At 38.7% G+C, this 23074-nt stretch overlaps 1 protein-coding gene across 6 annotated transcripts in view; it reads right to left on the bottom strand.

The window, feature by feature from the left end:
• The window catches only part of HOOK3 (hook microtubule tethering protein 3), a 133423-nt gene that overhangs the window by 78847 nt on the left and 31502 nt on the right, over positions 1-23074 (bottom strand). For 4 of the 6 annotated variants that reach the window (XM_074953627.1, XM_074953629.1, XM_074953628.1 and 1 more), the window contains exons 3-6: positions 18275-18347; positions 8744-8794; positions 5004-5136; positions 3408-3475 (exon numbers count right to left, since the gene is read on the bottom strand). In XM_074953627.1, the coding sequence (XP_074809728.1) occupies positions 3408-3475; positions 5004-5136; positions 8744-8794; positions 18275-18347 (325 nt within the window). The remainder of the gene's footprint in view (positions 1-3407; positions 3476-5003; positions 5137-8743; positions 8795-18274; positions 18348-23074) is intronic. The other 2 variants (XM_074953632.1, XM_074953631.1) reach the window with 1 other exon arrangement.

Here is a 23074-nt window from a genome sequence, read left to right as displayed (position 1 = left end):
ATGAAGGTGTTTTCCTATTTATTGGTAAAGAACTATCAACCTTCCAAATGACTATTTATATATGAGGCTTGGGAAAAGAACAGCATAATTTGCCAGATGCATTATGAAGCAATTGCAAAGCTGTATTGTCACAGAAATAGATTTCATGGGAAATATTAAATTTTTGTTTGCCATGAAAAATGAATCTGTGTAAAATGTGAAATTGAAAAACTTCATAGTAGATTTTTCATTGCTTTGAAAACCACACACTTCGGCCCCCATCCTGCAAACTTATGAGTTCAATGGAACTACTTATGTGCATGAATGTTTGCAAGGCCTTAGAATCTCAATGCTGGAAACACATGAATTCAGCTCCATTGAAATGAACAGACTATCAAGGCACTGTTTGGTTTATACCGGGTTTATAAGGTGTTTGAAATGTTTCAGAATCTACCTGAAGAAACAAAGATTTTCCATTTATTTTTTAGCTTGGGGTTTTACTTAAAAAATTTGGATAAAGTATACAGTTGTTCAAAAGCACAGGAAATTCAAATAAAATGAAGATTCTTTTAAATTCATTTTCTTGTACAAAACTTCACATGTGAAATTACCATTTTGCAGTGTGAAAAAAATACCACCTTAGGTATAGGCTATTACAGGTGATAGATGGGCCAGTTCTGCTGGGGTGTGAAACACATTTCCATGAGCAGTATTATTTATTATGCATAAATTAATAAAGTATCATCTATAAGCATTTGCATATATTTAACTGAAGTAGAAAAATAAACTATGCAATACAGTAGAAAGATTTATTTAACAGGTCTTTTTATGTAACTAATACTTAAGACAGTCTAACTGCATGGAAAGAGTTTTGCAATGCTTGGATGATGTAGGTGTGCAATACCTACACTTCTCACCTGTCTACATGGCCATCGTATCAGCACTTCATTTGGTGACTCTTCCACATACCTGAGTCACTCAAATCCCTCTGCAGAGGTCTGTTCCAAGCAGTCCACCAGACCATGAAAAAGTTCTGAATGTCCTGGATCCAGGAAGACCCTAAACCTTTTGAACTTTCTAGGACCCATAGAGGCTACCTGCTTGAGGCAAAATAAGAACACAATTCTTTGGCAATAACTCTTTATCTGACTTTAGAAGTCTGTTGCCCATCCAGCTATGTTTTTCTCCAAAGATGGAGATTGCAGCTCTGAAGATTTTCCTGGGATCTGAACTCTTGACTCTGAGAAGGATTTGAAGATTTTTGAATAAGCATCTCAGAACTCTCCATTTGGTTCTGAATTCTTTAGTCTTCTAAACTCTTTGAATGATAGAGTCAAGCCACTTCGATCTGGAGTATTACTTGGAAAGGAGCTCTTTTGATCAACTGAGTTTCAAAGACCCCTCCAAAGGAGAGCCCTCAGCCTGTGGTGTCACTTTTTTCTTGGCACAGGGCACAAATACTGAACAAGCTTCATAGCCACTGGACAAATGCTTCATTAAGCCATTAAACAATGGGCATGATTATTAATATGGATACCTTATTAGATTAAGGATCACATCTCCTGAATACAAACTTATTTTTTGTCCACTGTAGCAGAGTGGAAAGTGCTACTAAAAACTGGGGACCAATAAAAGACAGCTATAAAAAATCCTATCAAAGCAAATGGGGGAGGGGGTCAGAGAAAAGGAGACACACATGCACAAAAACTGCCAAAAACACCCACGTGGTCAGGAAACCAGGAACTGACTCCCTGACAGCACTGGCTTAGGGAAGGACAGGGAATGAAAGATAATCTAGGGGGATGGGTTTGTTTTTTTTTTTACCCTCATTTCCAGAATGCTAAATCTGAGAAGCAAGTGTGCTTGCCCCCTACCAGTTTTAGTACTCTACATGGTTCCATGGTCATCAAACAATTCATATGACTCCTAGACTATGGATTGCAGAGACATGTCATGATGAAGACTTGAGCAACCTTTGGCTCTGTATCACTTATTTCCCTTTTTGGGAACTGTAGGAAAAACACATTTTATATACTGGGTAGACAAATCTGAATTTATCACACTGAAGACAGCATAGTGTTCAACTGCTGATTTATCAAGATCTAAGTGGAATTAGATGCTTAAACATGGTGATTTTTGCTAACATGCAAAACTGATCATCAGTTATGTTAACATCAGTTAAACTGATCATCATTTATGGATTGGGAACGAAAGACATATTGGCAAAGACCTTAGTGAACTTTTGCCTTCTTGTGGAGCATGTGCCAAGAAACCATTTACTTTGGAGGTCAGCAAAATCTCTGCCCTTTTTAGATTTCTTGTCTCTCTCACATTAATTTGTCCTGAGTTACAAACCATCCATGAAACCTGTTTCCGGTCACACAAGAGGCCACTCAGCTGCTTTTATGTCAGTGAGGTTGAGCTACTAAAGTGGTTTGAAGGGAGTTGCTCCACCTGAATCCGAAAAGTGCTTTATAGTGTTGGGTCTCAGCTAAGGCACTATTAGCTAAAGCCCCATAGGCAAGACCCAGAACTAAGGCATGGAAGTCCTACTGAGCCGAGTATCCCTGTATTAGGCAGGCACCTGTTTCAATAGCCAAAACTTGGAAGAAGTAATGGCAGCCATTAACAACAGATTTCACTGTAGTTGCTTCCTTTCTGCTATGCTTCCATCTAGTGTCTCAGCATGACTCATCAGTTAAAGCAAGATTGTGCAATCATTCCTTAAAAAAACTGTATATAGTCAACTTGCTGATCTAAACTAAAACATTGCTAAGCTTACCAAAAAAGGTGGCCTTTCCCCACTTCTCAGCTTTAGGAACAAATGCTCTTGTGAGGTCTCATGTTACTAAAATGATGTTATTTTTACAGAATATATTACAGTACATTTATTGACTACTATGAAGTATTACCAGGAATAATTAAAACTAAAAACTAGACTACAGCTAACAAAATAGAAACTATATTTTGCAATGCATTTTCCTCTTTTTACTATACTTGTTCTCTTACTTGCCCATTTACAAAATTCAGGAATGCAATGAGTCTCCCCGTTACTAGGTGCAAATGAACGACGTTCTACAGTACTTGTTTTGCTACTTACACAACAAAATAGTGTGTTGTTAGGAGCCATAGGAAAGGAAAGGTAAAGGAAGGGGAGCCCTGTATCAATATCTAGAAGTTTAATCTTCTAGATTTAAAGAAAAGTGGGAATTTGCCTGAATTCTATTATATAAATAAGGCTTGATTAGCAAAACTCTGTTTTCCCTAATCAAAAGAGGAAAACATTCCTTATTCTAACTTTATAAATGTTACATTCCATGCCTCTGCTATTATTTTTTTATACTGAAGTTAACAAAACTGAGAAAAAGTATATTCCGGTACTGAATTGAAAAGCTGAATTGTTACATATTATGGACACTTCAGCATACCTCCTGAATAGCTGTCATGACAACATGCTGAACAGACTCCTCCATCATCATGATGGTCTGGATGTACTCTGAAAACAAGAACATTCTTGCATGTCATTATTTACACTTAAACTTAAGATGGTCAAACAGAACAAAGGGGTAAATAGCCACCTCTCTCCTGCAAATTGTGCAGGTGCCATTCCTGGGACTTGTGCCCAGTCAGTATCCAGACCCCACCCCAATAAACCCAGGAGCACAGTAACAAAAAGCCAAACTTCCAAGTAATGATGCAAGGCTTGCAAGACATTTCTAAAGGTCCATGCGTGTGCACATAAGAGGCAGGCCAAGTGAAAGATGGAGACATTTTCAAAAACTCAAGTCATTTCAGGACCAAGCAGTATATATTCTAATATTGATATTTAAGAAAATCATCACTGATGTGCAAGTACTCAGTTGTAATACAAACAAGCTTGTAGGCCAGTTGCAGTATCAAAAACTGCAAATTATGTACAAGAACAGGGATAATACAGTTATCCCTGTTGCAAGGGCATCTTGTCTGGATACACATTTTCCTTTCTATGCTCTTTCCCATGGGTGGAGTAGCTGTGGAAAGCTTGTAAGTTAAGGGGGCAAACCATTAACTACTATTGTCCTGACTGATACTGGCAATAGGTAGCTGTGGTGAAATGACTAACAGTTGGGTCAAAGTAATCATTTTTGTCTTTAAATGCCCACTCAATAATTCCCACTGGAACTGTCTGTCCTCCAGTTGCAGCTCCCTTTTTTCCCAGACAGAAGGACCAGGGCATGATATAAGAAAAGGTCCTGCCCTTTCATGATTTTCAGGATTCTCATCCTACCTTTCAATAGTGAATCATTTTGTGTACCTTGTGCATCTGGTCAGAGACTCTACTCTTGTCTTTGTTGTATTTTCATGAATATATGCCCTCTGTTTTTCCTCTTCCTGGATCTCATATTTGTAAGTTCCAATATCAGCTGATTTTATAATACCTGCTAAGGACTCATTTGTTGATGGATATGAGGTGTGAGACTGGCATGCTGGGAAACCACTGAGTGGGTAGCAAATTCTCAAGAGTAGAAAAGGCCAGAGAGTTTTAAGTCATGTGCCCAAGGTGGGAACAAGTGTCAGAGTTGGGAACAGAATCCAGATCCTATAGCATATGGCTCCCAAACCTATATCATAACCATTCTTTTTGTGTGCAATGTGTATCTTGTCTATGAATTTGTAATTACCCAGGTAAGAATCTGCAACTGAGCCTTCCCACAATAATTAATAACTAAAAGCTGGGTTCAGTAATTTTCATCATTGAAGCTATTTTTCATTTCTATTCATGGAACCAAAAGGAAATATATACATCAGAAGCATACATAACCAGCTCCACAGTTCCAGCTTGCAAACTCAAGTGAAGCTTGTAATGTGATGTAATGTGATGTCAACTATCATCAATAAGACAAAATGAAGTCATGACCCACAGAAAAATAAACTGTGCCTCTGACAACAATCCCAGACACACCGTTTTCCCCACATCATTTATATAGCAAGTCTGACTTGCATTAACTACACAGAGAGAATAATGTATATTTAAAATTGATTACCTTGCTTCTGCTCACAATTCACAGCACATCCCAAAATGAGCTGAAGCATTCTTCCAAGCTCTGCAACATCTGAGTGCTCTCCAATCAGGTTAACATCAGGAAGGGTAAAGTCATTAATCTGCTGCCCTAAAATCTGCACAAAGATACAACATATATATATATATATGTATCAAAATATGTAGATAAGGCAAGAAGCCAGTAGAAAGAGCTCACCTTCGATCTCTGGCAAAGTTTTCAAACCCAACTTCGAGTCTCAAGCGAAATAAATTGGATAACCTCAGCCCACTTACCTTTGGACAGAATTCTACAACACAAATTTCATCTACATAATTTGATACAACCAGCCTTTCAGAGAATCCAGAGAAGGCTGTCTCAACTAATACCAACAACCAACTACTCTCACCACTACAGATCTGTTCTTCCAGGTTGGGAAAGGCCAGCAAAGAAGCCAGTAACATGAGGAAGTTCAAAAGACAGCTGACCAACAGTACCTGTCTGATGGACTTTTAAAAAAATGAAGTTGTTTTCTACAATTCAAATAAAGAATTCTTCAGATACAAAAATATGTCATCAGACAGAATAATTTAATTGCATCTGGGAAATAAGCTGTAAATCACAGAAGTGGAAAGCTAAAATTCCAAAGATATAATGTGTGTGTCTAGCCCTGATGGATGACAAAACAAAAGACTGTAAAACTGTCACTAATCCCTTGGTCTAGCAGTTTTACAGGCCTGGTCCAAAAGACATTTAGCAAGTCCGAGATGTAAGACAACTGATTTTCAATCTGTGGAAACAGTCTGAAATGGTACAAGACAAACTGAATAGCAGAAAGGTGGTCATAAAAGGAAAAAAATGCTTGACATAGAAGCAGGGAGAAAGAATGGAAAGAAGCTGAAAGAGAAGAGAATCATATCTGACATACAATTATTGTAAGCCAATTTACCATCTAGAAGGATTTACACATTAATGAGCATTAGTTGGGAGAATTAAGCAGTTCTGCTAGATCAGAAAAAGCTTTGTAAGAGTTGAAAATATTACTATGAAAATTGGGATGAGTCAAACTTTTAGCACATAAATTGCAGATAGAAAAAAAACAGTCAATTTAACAGATCAAAAATGCAAACGGAGGAAAAAAGAGTGACTGTGAAAGGAATGTGTAATTTATTTGCTGATTTTTTAAGCCAAAAAATAGCTTTGGAAAAGATATTTACACAATAGTATCTAGTAAATGTATGTATAAGAATACTAAACGACTGTCTTGCAAATCAAGTTGTTTTAAAAAGACAACAGAGATTTGCTGCCTTAGAAGTCTTGCCCAAAGAATGGGCATTAACATGTCTAATGCCCGTGTACTATGTGGCAAACTGGACCTAAATTCTTGGGCAAGGTTCCCTCGTTTTTCTGTCACTCCAGTGACCTAAAATGTGAATTCTGTAGCAGACCCAGGTAAATTGAAAAAAGAATATTTTTATTAAATAAAACAGAAAATGAATAATATAATCAATACAGTATTTCTTGAATGGTTATTTTGATATCCAATTTTGACATTGCCCCAACCTTTAAAATGTGATGCAGATTTTTATATTGCTTTGTAGATGCTCTTAGGGAAGCTGGGTAGGAGATATGTCATTTGGCACTATGAGGACATGGGTTTGGGATTGTGAAACAAACATGTTAGCTGCATATTGCTGTCAAAATGGTATGTTAAAATTAGGCGCCAGTGTCGATACCCCACTGAAATAAAAAAGGAACAAGTCATAGCTATTTGAGGATTTAGCAGCCTCAGGAAACAACCACCATATTGGTTTGGACTCTGACAGCTGAAAAGTCTTCTTTGCACAAATACTAGAAACTTTAAGGAAAATAGCAGAAGCTTAGATTTTACAGCAGAATTCTCTGGGAAGAGGAATAGTCTATGGCAACTTCTTTGGAGATCATAAAGTACACAGGATCCTGGACAGGACCATCAACCTGTTCTCCTGCGAGGCTGTAATAGTGCAGGATGCTTTATGACAGCCATTAGAATCCCCTTGGATACTCCATAAACTATTGAGTTACTGTAAAATGAAACAAAAAAAGTGCTCTAATTCTCCAAGGCTTTTGTCTATGCTAGGTAAAAGCCTAATCTTTTCACATCTAGCTTGTGTAGAAGGACTTTGCCAGGATGTCCACTCAGATGAGAAAAATGTAGGCAGGACAACTGACAAATGTAAGTGGATCTTCATCACCATGCACTTTTGGAAGCAATCTGGGATGTTTCACAGATGCATCTTATCTTTGAAGAATTTCGTACTTAATGCATCAGTCACTAAAGCTTGAAGCTCAGTCATTTTCTGAATTCAAGTCACTGACTTTCTAAAATAAATTTACCATGTCAGAAACTTAAACTTACACATACTTAGTGGCTTAAAAAGGAGCTGACATCATTTTGTAAATACAACATTGGTATTCTAGGATATAAGGAACTTTTATAATGCATCAAGCTCTCACAAACCCAGAGGCTGTGGACTAACTGCTCTTCCTTCAACATGACCATGAAAGAAATATCTGCCGAATGAAGTGTAAGGGAAGATTCTTTTAAACCCAGATTGACAAGTGAAGGTAGCAAGCAGTGTGTGTGCAAGGCATGGAAAAGGATCCATATGGGGTTGTTACATAGCAGATAAACAATTCCCAAGAAAAATGTATGTATGTCTTTCTGATAGATTCATTCTGAGCAGCTAACAGGACTTGGCATGTTTGCTCAGAAACATCTGAGTTCTGAATTCCTACCCTCCTGAGACTTTAACATGAGTTAACTTTAATGTGATACTCAGAAGTTCTGAAAATCAGTCTATTTATTAAGTTTGAATTTGGGAGTCTAACGTCAATCTAACATTTTTGAAAATGTTGCCCCCTCCCCAAAAGTCTTAGCAAATGTATTATCTTCCTCCTCTCTAGAATATTTATACTGTTCAGACAGAAAACAAGTGCTTGGAGTATCCCATAATGTGCCTGTTTCACTGCATTCTTAATGCACCAGCTACCTCAGCACGTAGCAGGGAATAAATATATCTTGTTTTCCTTCCCATGGAGTGCAGTCTTGGAGACAAGCAGCACAAAAGCTTCCCCATAGAACACACATGCCACAAGAGTAGATCTCTAACAGTCCAAAATTAAAACTTTTAATTAACTCCTCTCTCCCCACCTCAATTGAGTATTTTCCCCATAGAAAAAAATGAAAGCGATAGTCTTTACTAGGAGCAGAGGAGAAAGTCAGACAGACAAGCTTTATTTTTTATGCATTCAACTCCAATATGGAGTCACCAAGAACATCTACTATTTTCATGTCAAGATGCTTAAGAATATTAGTGTTTTTATTTTCAACACAATTTGGAAGTTGGGTTTGTTCCTTTATGGCATATTTGATGAAGCATGCAATAAAGCTTTGGAGCAGTCTAGTACTCAAGGATAGTCCATGATGAGTTCATTTATTTTGGTAGAATAGGTTTAAAGAGTATGGAAGGGCGGATAAGATACAGAATAGCTATTTAGAAAAATGACCAATTTCATTTCATAAGGAAAGGGTCAGATTTTTTGAAAGAGCTCAGCTCCAATGGGAGCTGCTGGGTGCTGAGCACATGTGATATATCTGGACCTAATGCTAAACGAAACAATATTCTGTAACATGTTCAACAAGCATAATGAATATATTCAGCAAAAGGAAAGGTCTGTATAGAGCACTGAGAAATAGTTCTTACCTCATGATTATAATCCAGTATTCCTTTTAAAATTTTCTTCAGATTGCTTATCTGTTTGATGGAAGAGAGAGAAATTAAAACATACAAAGCCACTGAATTTAAGATACAGTAGAACCTCTAATTTTACAAAATAATTGGGGACTGATGTTTATAAAATTGAAATGCTCAAAAAATTGTACCTCTCAAAATTACAGTAGGTATGGTGCATAAATTGCAGTATGGTGCACTACCTCATCGTCGTCGTCTTGTTCTTTACACCACTGCAAAGATACTTCCCATCCACTGAAGAAATTGGAATGTGAAGAGATGTCGACTTGTTCATCGACATCACTTTCATTATGTGATTTTTTCCCCCCTTTCTGGAAAAATTATTTATGTAACTGGTCATTTGTAAGGCTGGTTTTAGTAAAATTGAAATTCTACTGTATTTATATAAATATATAAAAACAATTGTGTAGGTATACAGCAGGCTAAGAAAATCACAAGTAATACTGTAAGCAGAATCACATACACAAATGTAAGTCCATTTGTATTTCTAGTGAAAAGTATCTTGCCGGAATCAATAATTCGTTACGATTGTCCCATGATGTGGGCCTGATCCAAAGTCAACGCCAGCCAATGGAGCACAATGAAGTGAATGACAAAAATTCCTACTGACTGGAATTGGCTTTGACTCAGGCCATGGTGAAAAATTGTAAGGGTAGCACTGTTTAAGCCAGTGTCATGAAAGTGATGGGGAAGCTGGGGCTCCAAAATGAGAGGGTGAACTATTTCCTGATCTCGGTGAATGGGGGAGAGGGGAAGGCTCTAGGCTAGTCGGAGGGAAAAGGTGCGGCCCAGACAGGAAAGAAAAGGAGTAGATTTCCGCTAAAGGTGGTGCTGAACTCTGGGGGTACTGTCAGTACTGAGAATTTAGACATCAGAGTTAGTGCCAAGAGTAACGTCCTCAATACAGAGGACGGTACCAGATAAGCAGTGACTTCCAACAATAGTTGGTCTGCTGGATCCATTAGGGCTTTGCTTGCCAGTGCCAAGGTATCAGCAGCAGATGTAGGTACACGGGTTGTTTTGGTACTACTTAGTACTGGGCCAGGAATCAATACCATGTCACTTGCCCTGTATTACTAAAGGACTTTCTGCCAAATTCCCAGGAGGAGACCGAAGGCAAATGATCTTTTCTTAGGCCTCTGAGCTTTTCCCTTTTTACAGGAGGTAAAAGCACTGGTGCTAGGAACCATGGCCCGTTTGGTGTTCTGGTCTACTTTGATTCCAAGTGGAGGATACATCTCAGTCTTTTGGTGCCAGAGCAGCCATCAGCGATAAGCTGACTTGGGCAGTCATGGACAGCCAATCAGTACAGTGTCAGCTGCCTTATTGGAATTTGCCTTCAGAGTTGCATTGCAGCTCACAAGGGCTCTAACTAACTGGACCTGGAGGTACAAGGTCTCATCTTGCAGCCTGATGCCTATTCTTCTGGGTCTAAAAGTGCCCCTCACAGACTGCTCCAACAGAAATAGTTTTAGCCCAGTGTCTCCAGATTTTCTCATTTCTGATGAGAAAGACTGGCAGACAGTGCAATGGTCAGTCATACGGCTTTCACCTAAGCAGAACAGACCATGGCTACCTCCATCTGCGAGGAGAATGTGTCATTTGAGAGACCGACAGGTTTTGAAGCCACCATGATAGTGGTTGTGGTGAAGAATACTGAATAATAAATAATTTTTGGGAGTGGCAAGGAAGGAGGTTTGCAAGAAAATTAAAAGAATTTTCTGATGAGAATTAACCCTAGTTATCTACCTAGAGTATTTCCTCTCTTTACTTGTTATTAGCTAAAGGGTAGCAGGCATATATAGCCTGGTTCTGTCTCGCTGCCACAGGCAGTAAGAGAGACCTGAAGGATGGGTCTGACCACTCTGCTGACCTTTATGCCCTCATGAGGGAGTGGGGACGAGGACCTGTGAGGTGCAGGCATGGCCCAATGGACACTGCTGTTCAAAGATTCTGATCTCACATCCTTGAGCGGCATGCACATATAAAGTGGGATCCACACCGACACATACTCGAAGAACAAGAAATTTTATCTCCTACGAAGTGGGGTAAATAGGAGAAAGAGAGAGAGAGAGAGAGAGAGAAAGAAAGCCTGGCTGTGGATTTAACACATACTGGAGCTCTAAGGGACATGTTTTGGTTACATTTCTAACTATACCAAACTTAAAGTGTGTCCCTTCCTTTTTATATTTGTGGTAGCAGATGATCTCAACCCTGGAAAGCCTGTCAGCCCTGCCAAAAAAAAGACCTAACATCACCCCCAACTTGATTTTACTAACTATGAGGGGCCTGGCTCTCAGTCAAAGATAGAAGCTCCCTTAGTACCTCAGCAAGTTAGACTGGCCAAAACTGCAACCAAAGAAGATTTTGCATCTGCCCCCGAAAGGAGTTAATCCCGTCTCAATCCCTTCTATTTGTCCATGATGTAGATAGAAAACTATTCATGAGAAACTGCTTCTGAATGTAGGCAGCTAGGATTCACCAACCTATGTACCAGTCAATAGCCACTCATAGATGTCATGGCTTTGTAGACACTATGGGGAGGGGAGGGGGAATAACTCTTCATGTCCTTTAGAGTGATGGGAGAAGATTATAAACACACTCTATACGTAACCCAGTAAAGAGCACTCTAAACAGTGCCACAAGCCATCTGTATTCCAACAAGACCTAAGAAGATAATGCAGAGAAAATTTAGGAACCACTGTACTGATATTAAAGGGCACACTGTGATGACCTACTTGGCCAACAACAGAGTTAGCCAACAGAGAGCTCTGAAAGCCATTCAGCTCAATCACTCTCCACTGGCTAAACAATGAAACAGACCGTCCATCCACAAAAGAACAAATGTGAGCTAAAAACACCTGGGATAGGTTTATGGGTTTCATGACCACCATGAAATCTCAAATCAGACTAGAAAAAATGCTATCTACTTGGATTTTTTTAAATCATGGTCAGCCTAAAATGAGAAACTGGAGATACTGCAGAGCAAGCTGCATACTGCAGCTATTCCAAGCTCTCTAATGATGTGAGACTGAACAAAGAATTGTCATTAATTCCACAATCCTAAACAACCTCCCACACCTTCTCTGGTGTCAAAAGTTCCAACTGCCAAGGCATCCAGTCCCCACCACCTCTGGAAAAAAGATGTTCACAGCAGTTATGCATTTTCATTACAAAAATCTGCAGCAAATTTAAAATTTAGGGGAAAGGTAAATTACTTGATTTTAATATTAAATCAAACACGATAAGGAATGCTGTACTGATTGTATTATTCATTTTCATAAATGATTCATTAAAAACCTCCAATTTTGAATTTACCTGAGGCTGCCGCAAAATTTCCAGCCCGCTGCACTGAAGTGCCATAGAAACCAAGGGCCATGCTGCAGAATTAAGTCCAGTTTACCTCAGAGTACATGGGGACCTTGAGTATTTCCCAAAAGTGACAAAGAAATAAAATGAAAAATACTACCCTTTTCCCCATGTGAATCAAGATCCCCTAATCAAAAAGAAAGTGACCATCTTCCTTCCATATAACCCCCAGCCCAGATTTCACCCCTTTTTGAGTAGGAGATTGCAGCTCATCTGCTACCAAGACTAGGGTGGTTAGAGAGCGCCTAAGACAGAGGTGACTGTAAAGAAACCCAACATCTGATCTCCATGACCCCATCTTTCTATCTCCATAACAATCAATACCTTGATACATCCCGTTCAAGTGTTTGCTGCAACACCATGGTAAAACACACAACCAGCCAATCATAAGACCCACCATAATACAAGTAACTCCAACTTAGACTGGTCTAACATCTAACACTAATCATGAGTCCAGCAGGGAAGGGACATTTTTAGTGGCTTACAGCAAATATGCTGGAATATAGCTGCTGCCAAGGGCCAATCAGCGTAGGAAATTAGTGCAACTGTTTTCTATTTTAAATTCGACTCAGTAGCAATATTAACATCACCTTCCAGTCACAACACACATTTTAAGGAGAAATTCAAATACAGTGACAAAAACATTTATATCACAATAGGGAAGCAAAGCAAGTGCTAAGAGCAACTGATTAATTTGTAAAAGTTAAATACCAGGACTGAGGGGAGAATATAATTATATTGTTTCAGAGCTTTAGAAAACAAAGGGGCATTCAGTCAAGCAATGACAGAAGTAATTCCATATACAAACTACATTTAGCATACTGCTCTCTGCTGGATGGATTAAACACACTCAAGTGTTTGCACTACAGTCCCTGACCTAAAGGTGGGATACAAGTCCTACCATTACATCTTTGATTCCCGCCCATCAGCTCAGCAGCAACAATGAGACTGACTGAAGTCTTTCTACCACTTCATCTTGTACCAGCTTCACCTCTCTGTTCATTTTTAAAACTTTCTGTTCTGTGTCATTCTTTACCGTGTCTATCCAATGCACCCTCAGTCTTCCTCTATTTCTAAAAAAGAAAAGGAGTACTTGTGGCACCTTAGAGTCTCTAAGGTGCCACAAGTACTCCTTTTCTTTTTGCGAATACAGACTAACACGGCTGTTACTCTGAAACCTCTATTTCTAGTTTCTTACACTCTGATAGGAATTGCCATGTACGGTATCCTCCCTAGATGCATCTTGGGCACATGTCCAAACCACTGCAGTCTTTCTTGAATCTTCTGTAACAGAGTTACTTCTTGCCCTGTTTTCTTATCACTTCATTTATTATTTTCTGCAGTCTTGAAATTCTCAGTATTCCCCTCAGCCAGTTCATTTCTGCAGTCAGTATCTTTCATTTATCAATCTTCCGCATACTCCAGCATTCTGACCTATATAGCAGTATTGTCACAACAACTGAGACATAACAACATTAACTTGGTGTGCAACAGAATGTCATAAGAAGAGAATGGAAATGATTTTATTAACACTATTGAGCTGTTTGTGACTGATTTGGTGATACATATTGGTGATTTATTTCTCTGAATGTCACTGTAACCAGCAGTGAAAGTCACTAGATTTGTCACTGGTCACGTTGACAATTATTTCCTCACTAAGGAAACCAAAAAGTCACTAAATCTAGTGACAAAGTAGCTAAGTTGGCACACTTTGGAAACACTTCTGGAACCAAATGCATGGCATGTGTGGAATACACAATAGGGACCATAACTCAAAAAAGCAGCACTGGTTCAGAAGCTGGGGCTTAGTGGAAACTAAGCCAATTGTGTTAATCACTGATCGCCTTCTTGCCATGAAGATAAGTATCCGTGCAGGCTCTTTCAGACCAATTCACAGCCTTTCATGTGGATGCCCATGAGATTCTGCAGTCTTACCTGCCGATCCTAGCAGGAGGTTCTGTTCCTATCTGTCTGAGAGAACTGAAAGGGTAATTTGTAAGCAACTGCTCCTCTCCCAGAGGACTCTCTTATGTAGGATGATAGTAGACCATGGAAAGGACTATAATGAATGGTGATGGTACCCAGCTGGGGCAGGGTATGTCAATGTGATCTTAAGGCTTGGAAGACAGGTCCAATTTATTTAATGTAAGACAGAGTGCTGGTGGGATGGGACACACCTAACTCAGGTCCAGCAGTCATCATTTTTTAAAACCAAACTTTATTAGTGCTGCTGCACAAACAGAGAATTAAATAATCTAAGTATCACAAAGTGGTATAAAACTACACTAGAACAAGAATAAAAAAAAATAGTTTTCAAGAGTCCAGGTTTGGTTATAGTCCCAAATAGTCTATATCATAATTTAACAGATTATTCCATTTTGCCTAAACTGTTTCAAACTGAGAGCCATTCATCTTTGAAAATGTCCTCCCTTTCCACAAGACATCCAATGTTCTGTTCTAGTGGTAGAAAGTCTAACAGAAACTATCATTATAAGGTTGGACAATGTTACCCAATATTTGAGCACACAGTGTGCTAGTACTAATGGAAATAAATGACATTTTTAAACAAATGCTGCAGTCTGATTGCCCAGGCAAATATCTAGGACAAAAAGCTTGAGATCAAACAGGAGATAACTGGGAACTTATTGTTCAACTTTTCCCCAAAATTTATGAATTTCTGAAAATTACCATAGTGAATGAGAAAAAGAGGACATTATCCAAGTTTTTGTTCCCATCCCCCACACATTCAATAATATTCTGCACAGACATAAAATGTGATGAAATAAAACACCTATGGACATTTGCATCTGTCTCAAGTCATTATGCACAGTAATGTTATCAACCGCTTTTCAAACTGACCAGTCCTCCTCAGATAATGGTATTCCTATATCTTTTGAATACTGAAATATTGAAGTTTGTGGTTTAGGGAAGTTCACAACTGCAAGGCCTTGGTAACAGAATGAAATATTTTTTTGTGCTGTATCCCAGTTACAATGATTGGCATTCTGTTTCCAAAATGTGTTTTTAATAGAAAAATCTCTGTTCTGCATGCAATCTAAAATATAATTATGCAAAGTGGATTTCTCGTGCACTAAGCAAGGCAAGAGATAATTATCTTTTCATTTTTAGAGATTTTTACAAAAAAACCAAACCTATTTCGTAAACCAAAATTGAGAAGCTGGGTGTTCATTACCAGTAAAAAAGATGGATTACCAATGACTGTGGTTATCCAAAATTTTGCACATGAAATGTGGCATCTTTCCTTAATTCTATTACATAGAAGTATAATGACATACATAGTGGCATTTAACATAATAAAAAAATTTGGTCCATTTTAAGATACAGTGCATTACCTAGTTGAATGAATTCTGGTATATATAGCTCTGCCTGTACCCAGTGCTATAATGTGTCCCCGATTGTCTTTTCCTACCCTTTTTCTCTGTCTCTGAAGCCAAAAAGTATGCTCTGCAACTGGGAATATTAAGACCTGCCTATGCAATTTATGTTCCTTCAGAATTTGAGAATAATCCTTAGTATTCAATCATACAGATAAGTTTGCCACTGGTATAGTAAGAGGACACTACATTTTTAATAGGACAACTCTGTCCTTCATAGTTATTGGTAAATTTGCCCAGTGATTCAAATCACTTTAAAACTGATTAAGTGAGAAGGCTAATAATTCAATATTTGGATTTCAGACCAATTCAAAGAGATGATGATGATCAAACACTTAATCCAAGTGTGTGCTAACGTAGCACTGAGCCATGCATTCTTGCACAGCTCCAATGTACAATCAAAACTCTGATTTAAAGGTTCAATTTATAACCATGTAATTTACTAAATTCCTCAATGACAATGGCACCAGGAGTAGGATGTCGTCAGCGTGGGGGGTGCATCAGGAAAACAAGATCAGCTGCATAGTATTCTACCTCGTCATCTATTCCCCAGACTTGGATACCTTCACTGATTTGTACTTCTAGTGCAAGTGTTTGACTACTACACCATGCAAAACTGGAGACAGGGAACAAAGCTCTACCTTGTGCCTGACACAGTCAGAATATTCTTCTATTCACTATAACAGAGCCTTGTGGGATAGTATACAAAATGCGTCAAAAAAAATTCAAAAACAGACTTCAATGAGAAACTGCAGAACTGGAATTAATTTGCAAACTTGACACCATCAAATTAGGCCCGAATAAAGACTTGGTTGATACTCACACCTTCTTGTCAACTGCTGGAAATGGGCCACATCCACCCTGATTGAATTGGCCTTGTTAGCACTGACCCCCTACTTGGTAAGGCAACTCTCATCTTTTCATGTGCTGTATATTTGTACCTGCCTAGTGTATTTTTTACTCCATGCATCTGATGAAGTGGGTTATAGCCCACAAAAGCTTATGCCCAAATAAATTTGTTAGTCTCTAAGGTGCCACAAGGACTCCTTGTTGTTTTTACTATTAAGGATGTTCACAGATACATGCTACTGACATCTTAAATCTGGAGGTAAGCCATCGAAGTTTACATACTGAAGATGTCCCCACTCACCACGTTTCAAATGACCAATATATAGAGAGCTGAAGACAAACTGTAACTGTGTTACTTGTCAGATATGCATACTCCTTATATCAAGGATCCCTGCAAGTGGCGAAGCTACAAAAGGAAGAGTTAAATATTTTGTTTGTGCCCTTTATTATTTTTAAGAAGGTCTCAAAGGTTGCATTGTTGTTGGGGTTTTTTTGTTTGTTTCCTTTAGTACACTCCTTGCATGAAAAGTATTAGCTCTTCACATTCTTATTTATAAAGTGGAGGATTGAAAAACTACTAAGATTCTGACATCAACGGACAAATCTCAGCTGCTTTCCCTCTCTTCATTTAGGAGGGGAAGAGTTTAATACGGCTGCTTTAAACTTTTTTGGGGGAACACTCCCCTTCATGTCAAATTCAAACTCCTGACAAACTGGTATGAGAAAGTTCCCTTCCCCCAATTTCAACAGGGAGCTGCAAAAGCTGCAGTTGAACTTTCAGCCTATTGTGATGTTATGGACAGTGGTTCTCCAGTTGATCAAGAAAAACAGCAGTCGAGGCTTGTTATTTCTAGGAGGAAAAACAAGCAAACAACCTTATTATGGAAAAAGGTGAAGAGCAATAAAGAGGCACAAACAACTTTTTGATAGCAGTTTACCTTTCACCTACGGTTCTATCCTGAAATGGGATTTAAGTTGTTAGTCTCTAAGGTGCCACAAGTACTCCTCGTTTTTTTGAGGATACAGACTAACAGGGCTTCTACTCTGAAACCTGTCATTGTAGGGTTGCACATCTGATTACATCTCAATGATCTTCAGATCAAATTTGTTCAACTTACAACTGAAGGTATTTTTCCTCAAACCCACACTGGGATCTCAGCATCTAGCTGTGTTCTTTCTGGTTTGTGGAGGTCGAAAACTACCCTCCACTACACCTGTCCAATCTCTATTGACTTGAGGATTTGTAAAAAAGTATAATTGAAGATATTATTACAAGGTGACTGAGTTGCACAAGTGATTGTGGAACTAGAAATTAGTTAACACATCTGATGATTATGCAAAATCCAAACCAGAATAGTTTGCTCTTCCACAGTTGAGTGGACACTGTAGTAAAGAGTAGCATCATTTTACCTCTTTATCATAGATATGACTTAGAAGCAGAGTAGTAAGATGTCATTTTTCCACAGTCTTTTCTGAAGTGCACTTAAGATTTTTAGGGTAATTGGTTGGGCATTTCCATACTTAGCAATTAAAAAAAAAATTATTTTTTACCTTCATTCAAATTTCGTACCTGTTGAAATTTTCTTTAAAAAAAATTTTCAAAGCTCTTTTAAGGTTTATTTTTCTGATAAAGTTTTCTCCAATTACTGAAATGGATTTACATCATTAACTTGGTTTTTGACATTAAATTAAACTCTAAAAGAGCCAACAACTTTAGATAATGAGAAATCCTTAATTACATTTACTATAGTTAGTTTGATATCTTCTACTGTAAGCTAATATTTTAATTTAGGAATAAGTTAATACTGAAAAAATATTTTATTAAGAACTAAAATACTGACTGTAGAAAAGCAAAGCATGAAGAAAATACCTTTAGCCTCCAATTATCTCCTACTTCTGTTTTGATTCTGTTTAACCAGTTTTCATCAAAGTATGCTGGATCTCTGAAAATAAATAAAATTAGCATATATGTTAAAAACACCAAATTTCTAGTACTAACAAGCTAGAGATTCCAGATGAATCGTATACTGATGTTCATTTAAATGCATATACACATATAGATATTAATATAGTCTATCTAAATATTTATATCACACTCATCATAGTGTTATCCGAATGCCTCCAATACTTACCTAGTACTTTTGAGGTGACTGTAATACTCTTAAAATGACACCTAAGCCGTGGGGGCCATTGTCTGGCTTATTGTAAAAGGTGCGTGCCCCTTTGAGTGGAAAAGAGACAGCGAGTGACTTTCTGCTGCAGTGGCAGACCAGGTCAGCATGCGGATACTGACCCACCCCCTGCCAGTGACTGGAATAGAGGGGCAATTATATAGGTCCATGCCGGTGCAGGAAAAGCCCTCTTTTACCTGGACCAGACAGAGCAGCACCCACCCTCCCACCCACAGAAGTGGTGAAATACTGGGTTTTATCAGGATCTGCTGTGGGCATTCCTCTGCTCGCTCCTTTTTCAGAGGGCACAGAAGGAATTTTTCCCTCATCACATTAGCCAAGGTGAAGTGGGTTTTTTTTCACCTTCCCCACAGAAGGATTAGAGGAGCTTAGTTAGGGTGAACATGAAATGGGAGTTAGGCTATGATGTCGCAACTCTTTATGTAAACGTGGGGTAGATGTCCAAGTGTAGGTACTCCGTAGGGAAGGGATACAGTGATCAGATAAAAAGGATTTAAAAACCGATTTAAGGGAGGTATTCTTTAAAAGAGCAGAACTGGAGGGGAGGGGATGGTTCAGGGCTCCTATGATTGGTATGGCAGGGAGCCAACCCCCTCCCTCTTTATAACCGCCCGCCACCTTCCTTCAAGGGGGAGAGATGGTAAAGTCCCAGAATTGGGTTGGCTGGGGATGAGGATGGGTAAGCGGGATGGCCCCTCATGTATATATTAAAATGATAACCTGCATTGTACACTTTTATCTGTCAGGACTCCCAGACATTTAAGAATAAAGTTGCGGCCTAATTAAACCACATCAAACATTTCCTGTCCTTCTTCCAGCATAACTGGACAAAGCACCTAGCCAATTTGTACCATGTTCTGCAAATGGAAAATTTTCTTTCCAATCCTCACAAGCAATCACCTAATGCCTGGAATCATGAAGTCTGAATCATCTTACAATAACCATATTTAGCTTGCATGCTTGTATGTTATTATTGATACAATTAATAGACTTTTTAAATCCAAACACACGTACTACTTATGAATTCCTGGAGCAGTGAGTTCCCACATACTAACTTTAAATATTCCTTTAAAAATGTAATCCCTTCAATTTCAACCAAAAAAACCCAAATAAACCCATTCTCATACAGAGGAAAAAGTTGAAAAGGAGCACTTAGTTTATATTTACCTCTGAGCATCTGCTTAATTGTTTTCCCTTCTATCCTATAAAAATCCCAGCATTTTAAAAGCATTTTCCTTGTAAGCCCCGTCAAACCTTAACTTTTTTTTTTTTTTTTTTTTTTTTTTTTTACAGTCACCCTTCTTTCAAGTTTTTTCCAACTTTGGCTCCTGAGGTGAAGCAACCAAGATAGAAAACAGTACTCAACGAGGGTACACTATTGTTTTGTATAATCTGCCATTATGTTTTCTGTTCACCTCTGTTTTCTATCCCTCTGGCAGACATCTTCCCTGAGCAACTGCTAGGGCTTTCTCCCCAAGGTTCAGAGACTAGCTAAAAAGAGCGAATGTTTCTTACTGGTAACTGTTTATTCAAAAATCACATTTTCCAACATAGAATTTTGACAGTTATGTTCCCACCTACAAAGAGGCCAGGAACTAAATGTAACTGTCAGTTCCAGTAAACAAGTATCCAAAATCATGTTCTCTCTCTCTCTCTCTCTCTCTCACACACTCACTCAGAATGAAGCAGAAAGCAAACAGCCAAACAGAACGAAGAAGAGACAAAGGGAACAACAATAAAAAAAATTACTGATTTAGTAGGTGACATTTCCGAATCTTAATCAGCATTAAAGCAATGCCCCCCAGCATAGTTTCACGAAGCACTGTGCTATAGGGGGCCCCACATTTTTTATGACAAATAAAATCAAAATCTGACCACCAGTAGCCAGAAAACTGATGGCACTTTTTGAACAAGTATGGATATTAGGATCTACTTCTCTAGTGATTCTCCAAAACGGGTAAACATCCTGGCAGTTTCAAGAAGAAAAAGTATTCTTAGATTGCGGACTTAAAAGGTTGTGCTGCCACTGTGCACTGTTATTGCTTTGTTCAACCCAATGGTGTTGAAGTGAATCCTATATGAAAAAAGTATATTGGTTATTAAGTCTTAACCACTTTGTGATCTTTTGGGATGGTCCATTTATTTTAAATCTATCAAATCCACTAATGTGCCTTGTGATCCAAATAAAGCCCGAAACTCAGATACAACTGGCCAACCATTAGATTAGTGCTTTGATGGCTAGACCATACAAATTTTTGTCCTCTTTCTTCTGCTACACTAGCTCCCAGGTATCCCCTTTCTCTACAATGTCCTCAGAGTTAACAAATGGTCTGTGATAGATTACGTGGCAAAGGAGACAGAAGATCACAATGGTGAAAGTGTCTCAACTCAACAGATTCCAGGTGCTATATTACACATTCCTCTACGGAAACTATGATGAAGGCTAAGGCATATTTCTTTTTCTCTGACAGCATCTACAAACACATAACTGGAAGAATGATTTTAAGTACTAGGCAATCTTATGACTCCAGACTGCTCCCATTCAGAGACATAGCTCAGATCCATGACTACGGACACAAGAGTACAAAAGCATGAAACAGCAAATGCAAAATATATGGTAGAGTTTCATCTGGTTTTGCTGATAGAGCTCACTATGTGTGTGAAATAGACTTTGTCCAATTAGCTGTGAAATGAACCCTTCTCTCTCATGAACAGGTAAATCCAGGAAGGAAAGCTTGGTTCCACTATTGACAAAGATTATTAATGACTACATGAAAGCATCATGCCAGCCTCTTTTAAAGTAAGTGGTGTTTAACACCTTGCACAAGAAGCCATCTTTTGTTTTACTCTGTTTTCCATTCAGTCCCAAATCTCCCCATTCTGGAGATTTAGTGAGAAAATATCAGCTGGACAACTGTAGCATGATATAGAGTCCAGTTACATGAGGGCTGGATAAACCTAAAAAACTACACTAGTATCTTTGGTTGATCTCGGCTATGAACAGAAGTCAGGTGTCCAAGTTGATCTTGTTATATCTTTCAGCAGATTACTGACCATGCTGCATTGGTTCATGAGTGACTTATCAAGAGGGCAGTGAATGATCACCTGTGCCTTGCTGTCAAGGAAGTCTTATTGTACTCTCCTGTGTTCTGCTGCAAGATTTTCCTCCTACCACCCCAGTCATTTAATGGCTACGGGAAGCCACTTAATGGACATCTTCAATCACTTCAGGCTGTAGTGCCATCCTTATGCTGACACCCTAGTTTTACATTCTCCTTTGAGACAGCTGGTTTGAAATTTAAGCCAGACAAGAATGAGGCACTGCTCATGAGCAGGGAAATGATTTTGAGGAGCTTGCTGAATGACAGTCATGAAAATTATTAAACAAATATGCCAACCACTAGTGAAACGGTGCAAAATCTCAGTGTCAACCTCAGTTCTGCTCAGTCCGGAGGATAATATTCTGATAGTCAAGAGTAGCTATCATCTATGCCTTCCTCAGCAATGAGTGTAGCATGAATACCAAACAGACAACTGCCCTCACTGTCTTCTTGGGAGGGGACAAAAAAAAACAGGATGCCCACACCTGATATTTGTCCATCTCTGCATATGCATTTTAGTCTTAAATGTCTCATATTTCATTTTAGAGGGAGAATCCATAAATGAGTGAATCTTCTTCCACAGCTCCCTTTTGTACTTGCCCAGGAAGGACACTTCACTCCCAGTGAGGGTTCCAGTCACTGGCAGGCTGGTAAACTCTCCATTCAAAACGTAACCTAGACTCTCTGATGGTCATGGAATGCCAACCATGAGTTTGGCTAGAGCTCCCTCCAGGAAAAGGCTACCGTGGCAAGAATAGCGAGCACTGTCCCAATACAGAAAATATTGACTTGGTTTTGCCTCTCTAGTTCTACTGTAATCTGCCCTGATGAACATTTGGTCAGTCCCTTCCATCAAAGCAGAGGTTCATAAACTGACAGGGAAACAGATACTATTGTGTTCAGAACTTCAAACATCATGAGCTTCAGTGACAAGACGTGCCAGCCTTATCCACATATGGAGATGGGCCCGGATCACTAGAGTGATGCAGGAAACTAGCATGCCCAGCATCTTCAGATTTCTATCCAACACTCTGTCTGATCCAATTAGCTGTGTTCTTGCTGACTGTATTTTGGTTACTCATGGAAAACTGACACCCTGTCAGGAGTCTAATAGCACCTTAAGTGGATATTTTCTTCAGCAACACTCTGCTTTCTTGATGCTCTTTTACAAAACTGATTGATTTCTCTTGATGAAACTCTTGATACCATCTAGAAATGGATATAATTCTCTCTTTTTCCCCATGAAGTAAGATATTGATATTACTAGGATCATAGTGAACACACATGGGCAGAAGACACATTCAGATATAGGACTTATACTGGAAGCAGTTGTGTAGAGCAACCCTCAAAAAATTCAGGCAGGGATAATACAGTTTA

Source organism: Natator depressus, chromosome 5 (genome assembly GCF_965152275.1).
Source record: "Natator depressus isolate rNatDep1 chromosome 5, rNatDep2.hap1, whole genome shotgun sequence".
Lineage (NCBI taxonomy): Eukaryota > Metazoa > Chordata > Testudines > Cheloniidae > Natator > Natator depressus.
This window is presented reverse-complemented; position numbering and strand designations above follow the sequence as displayed.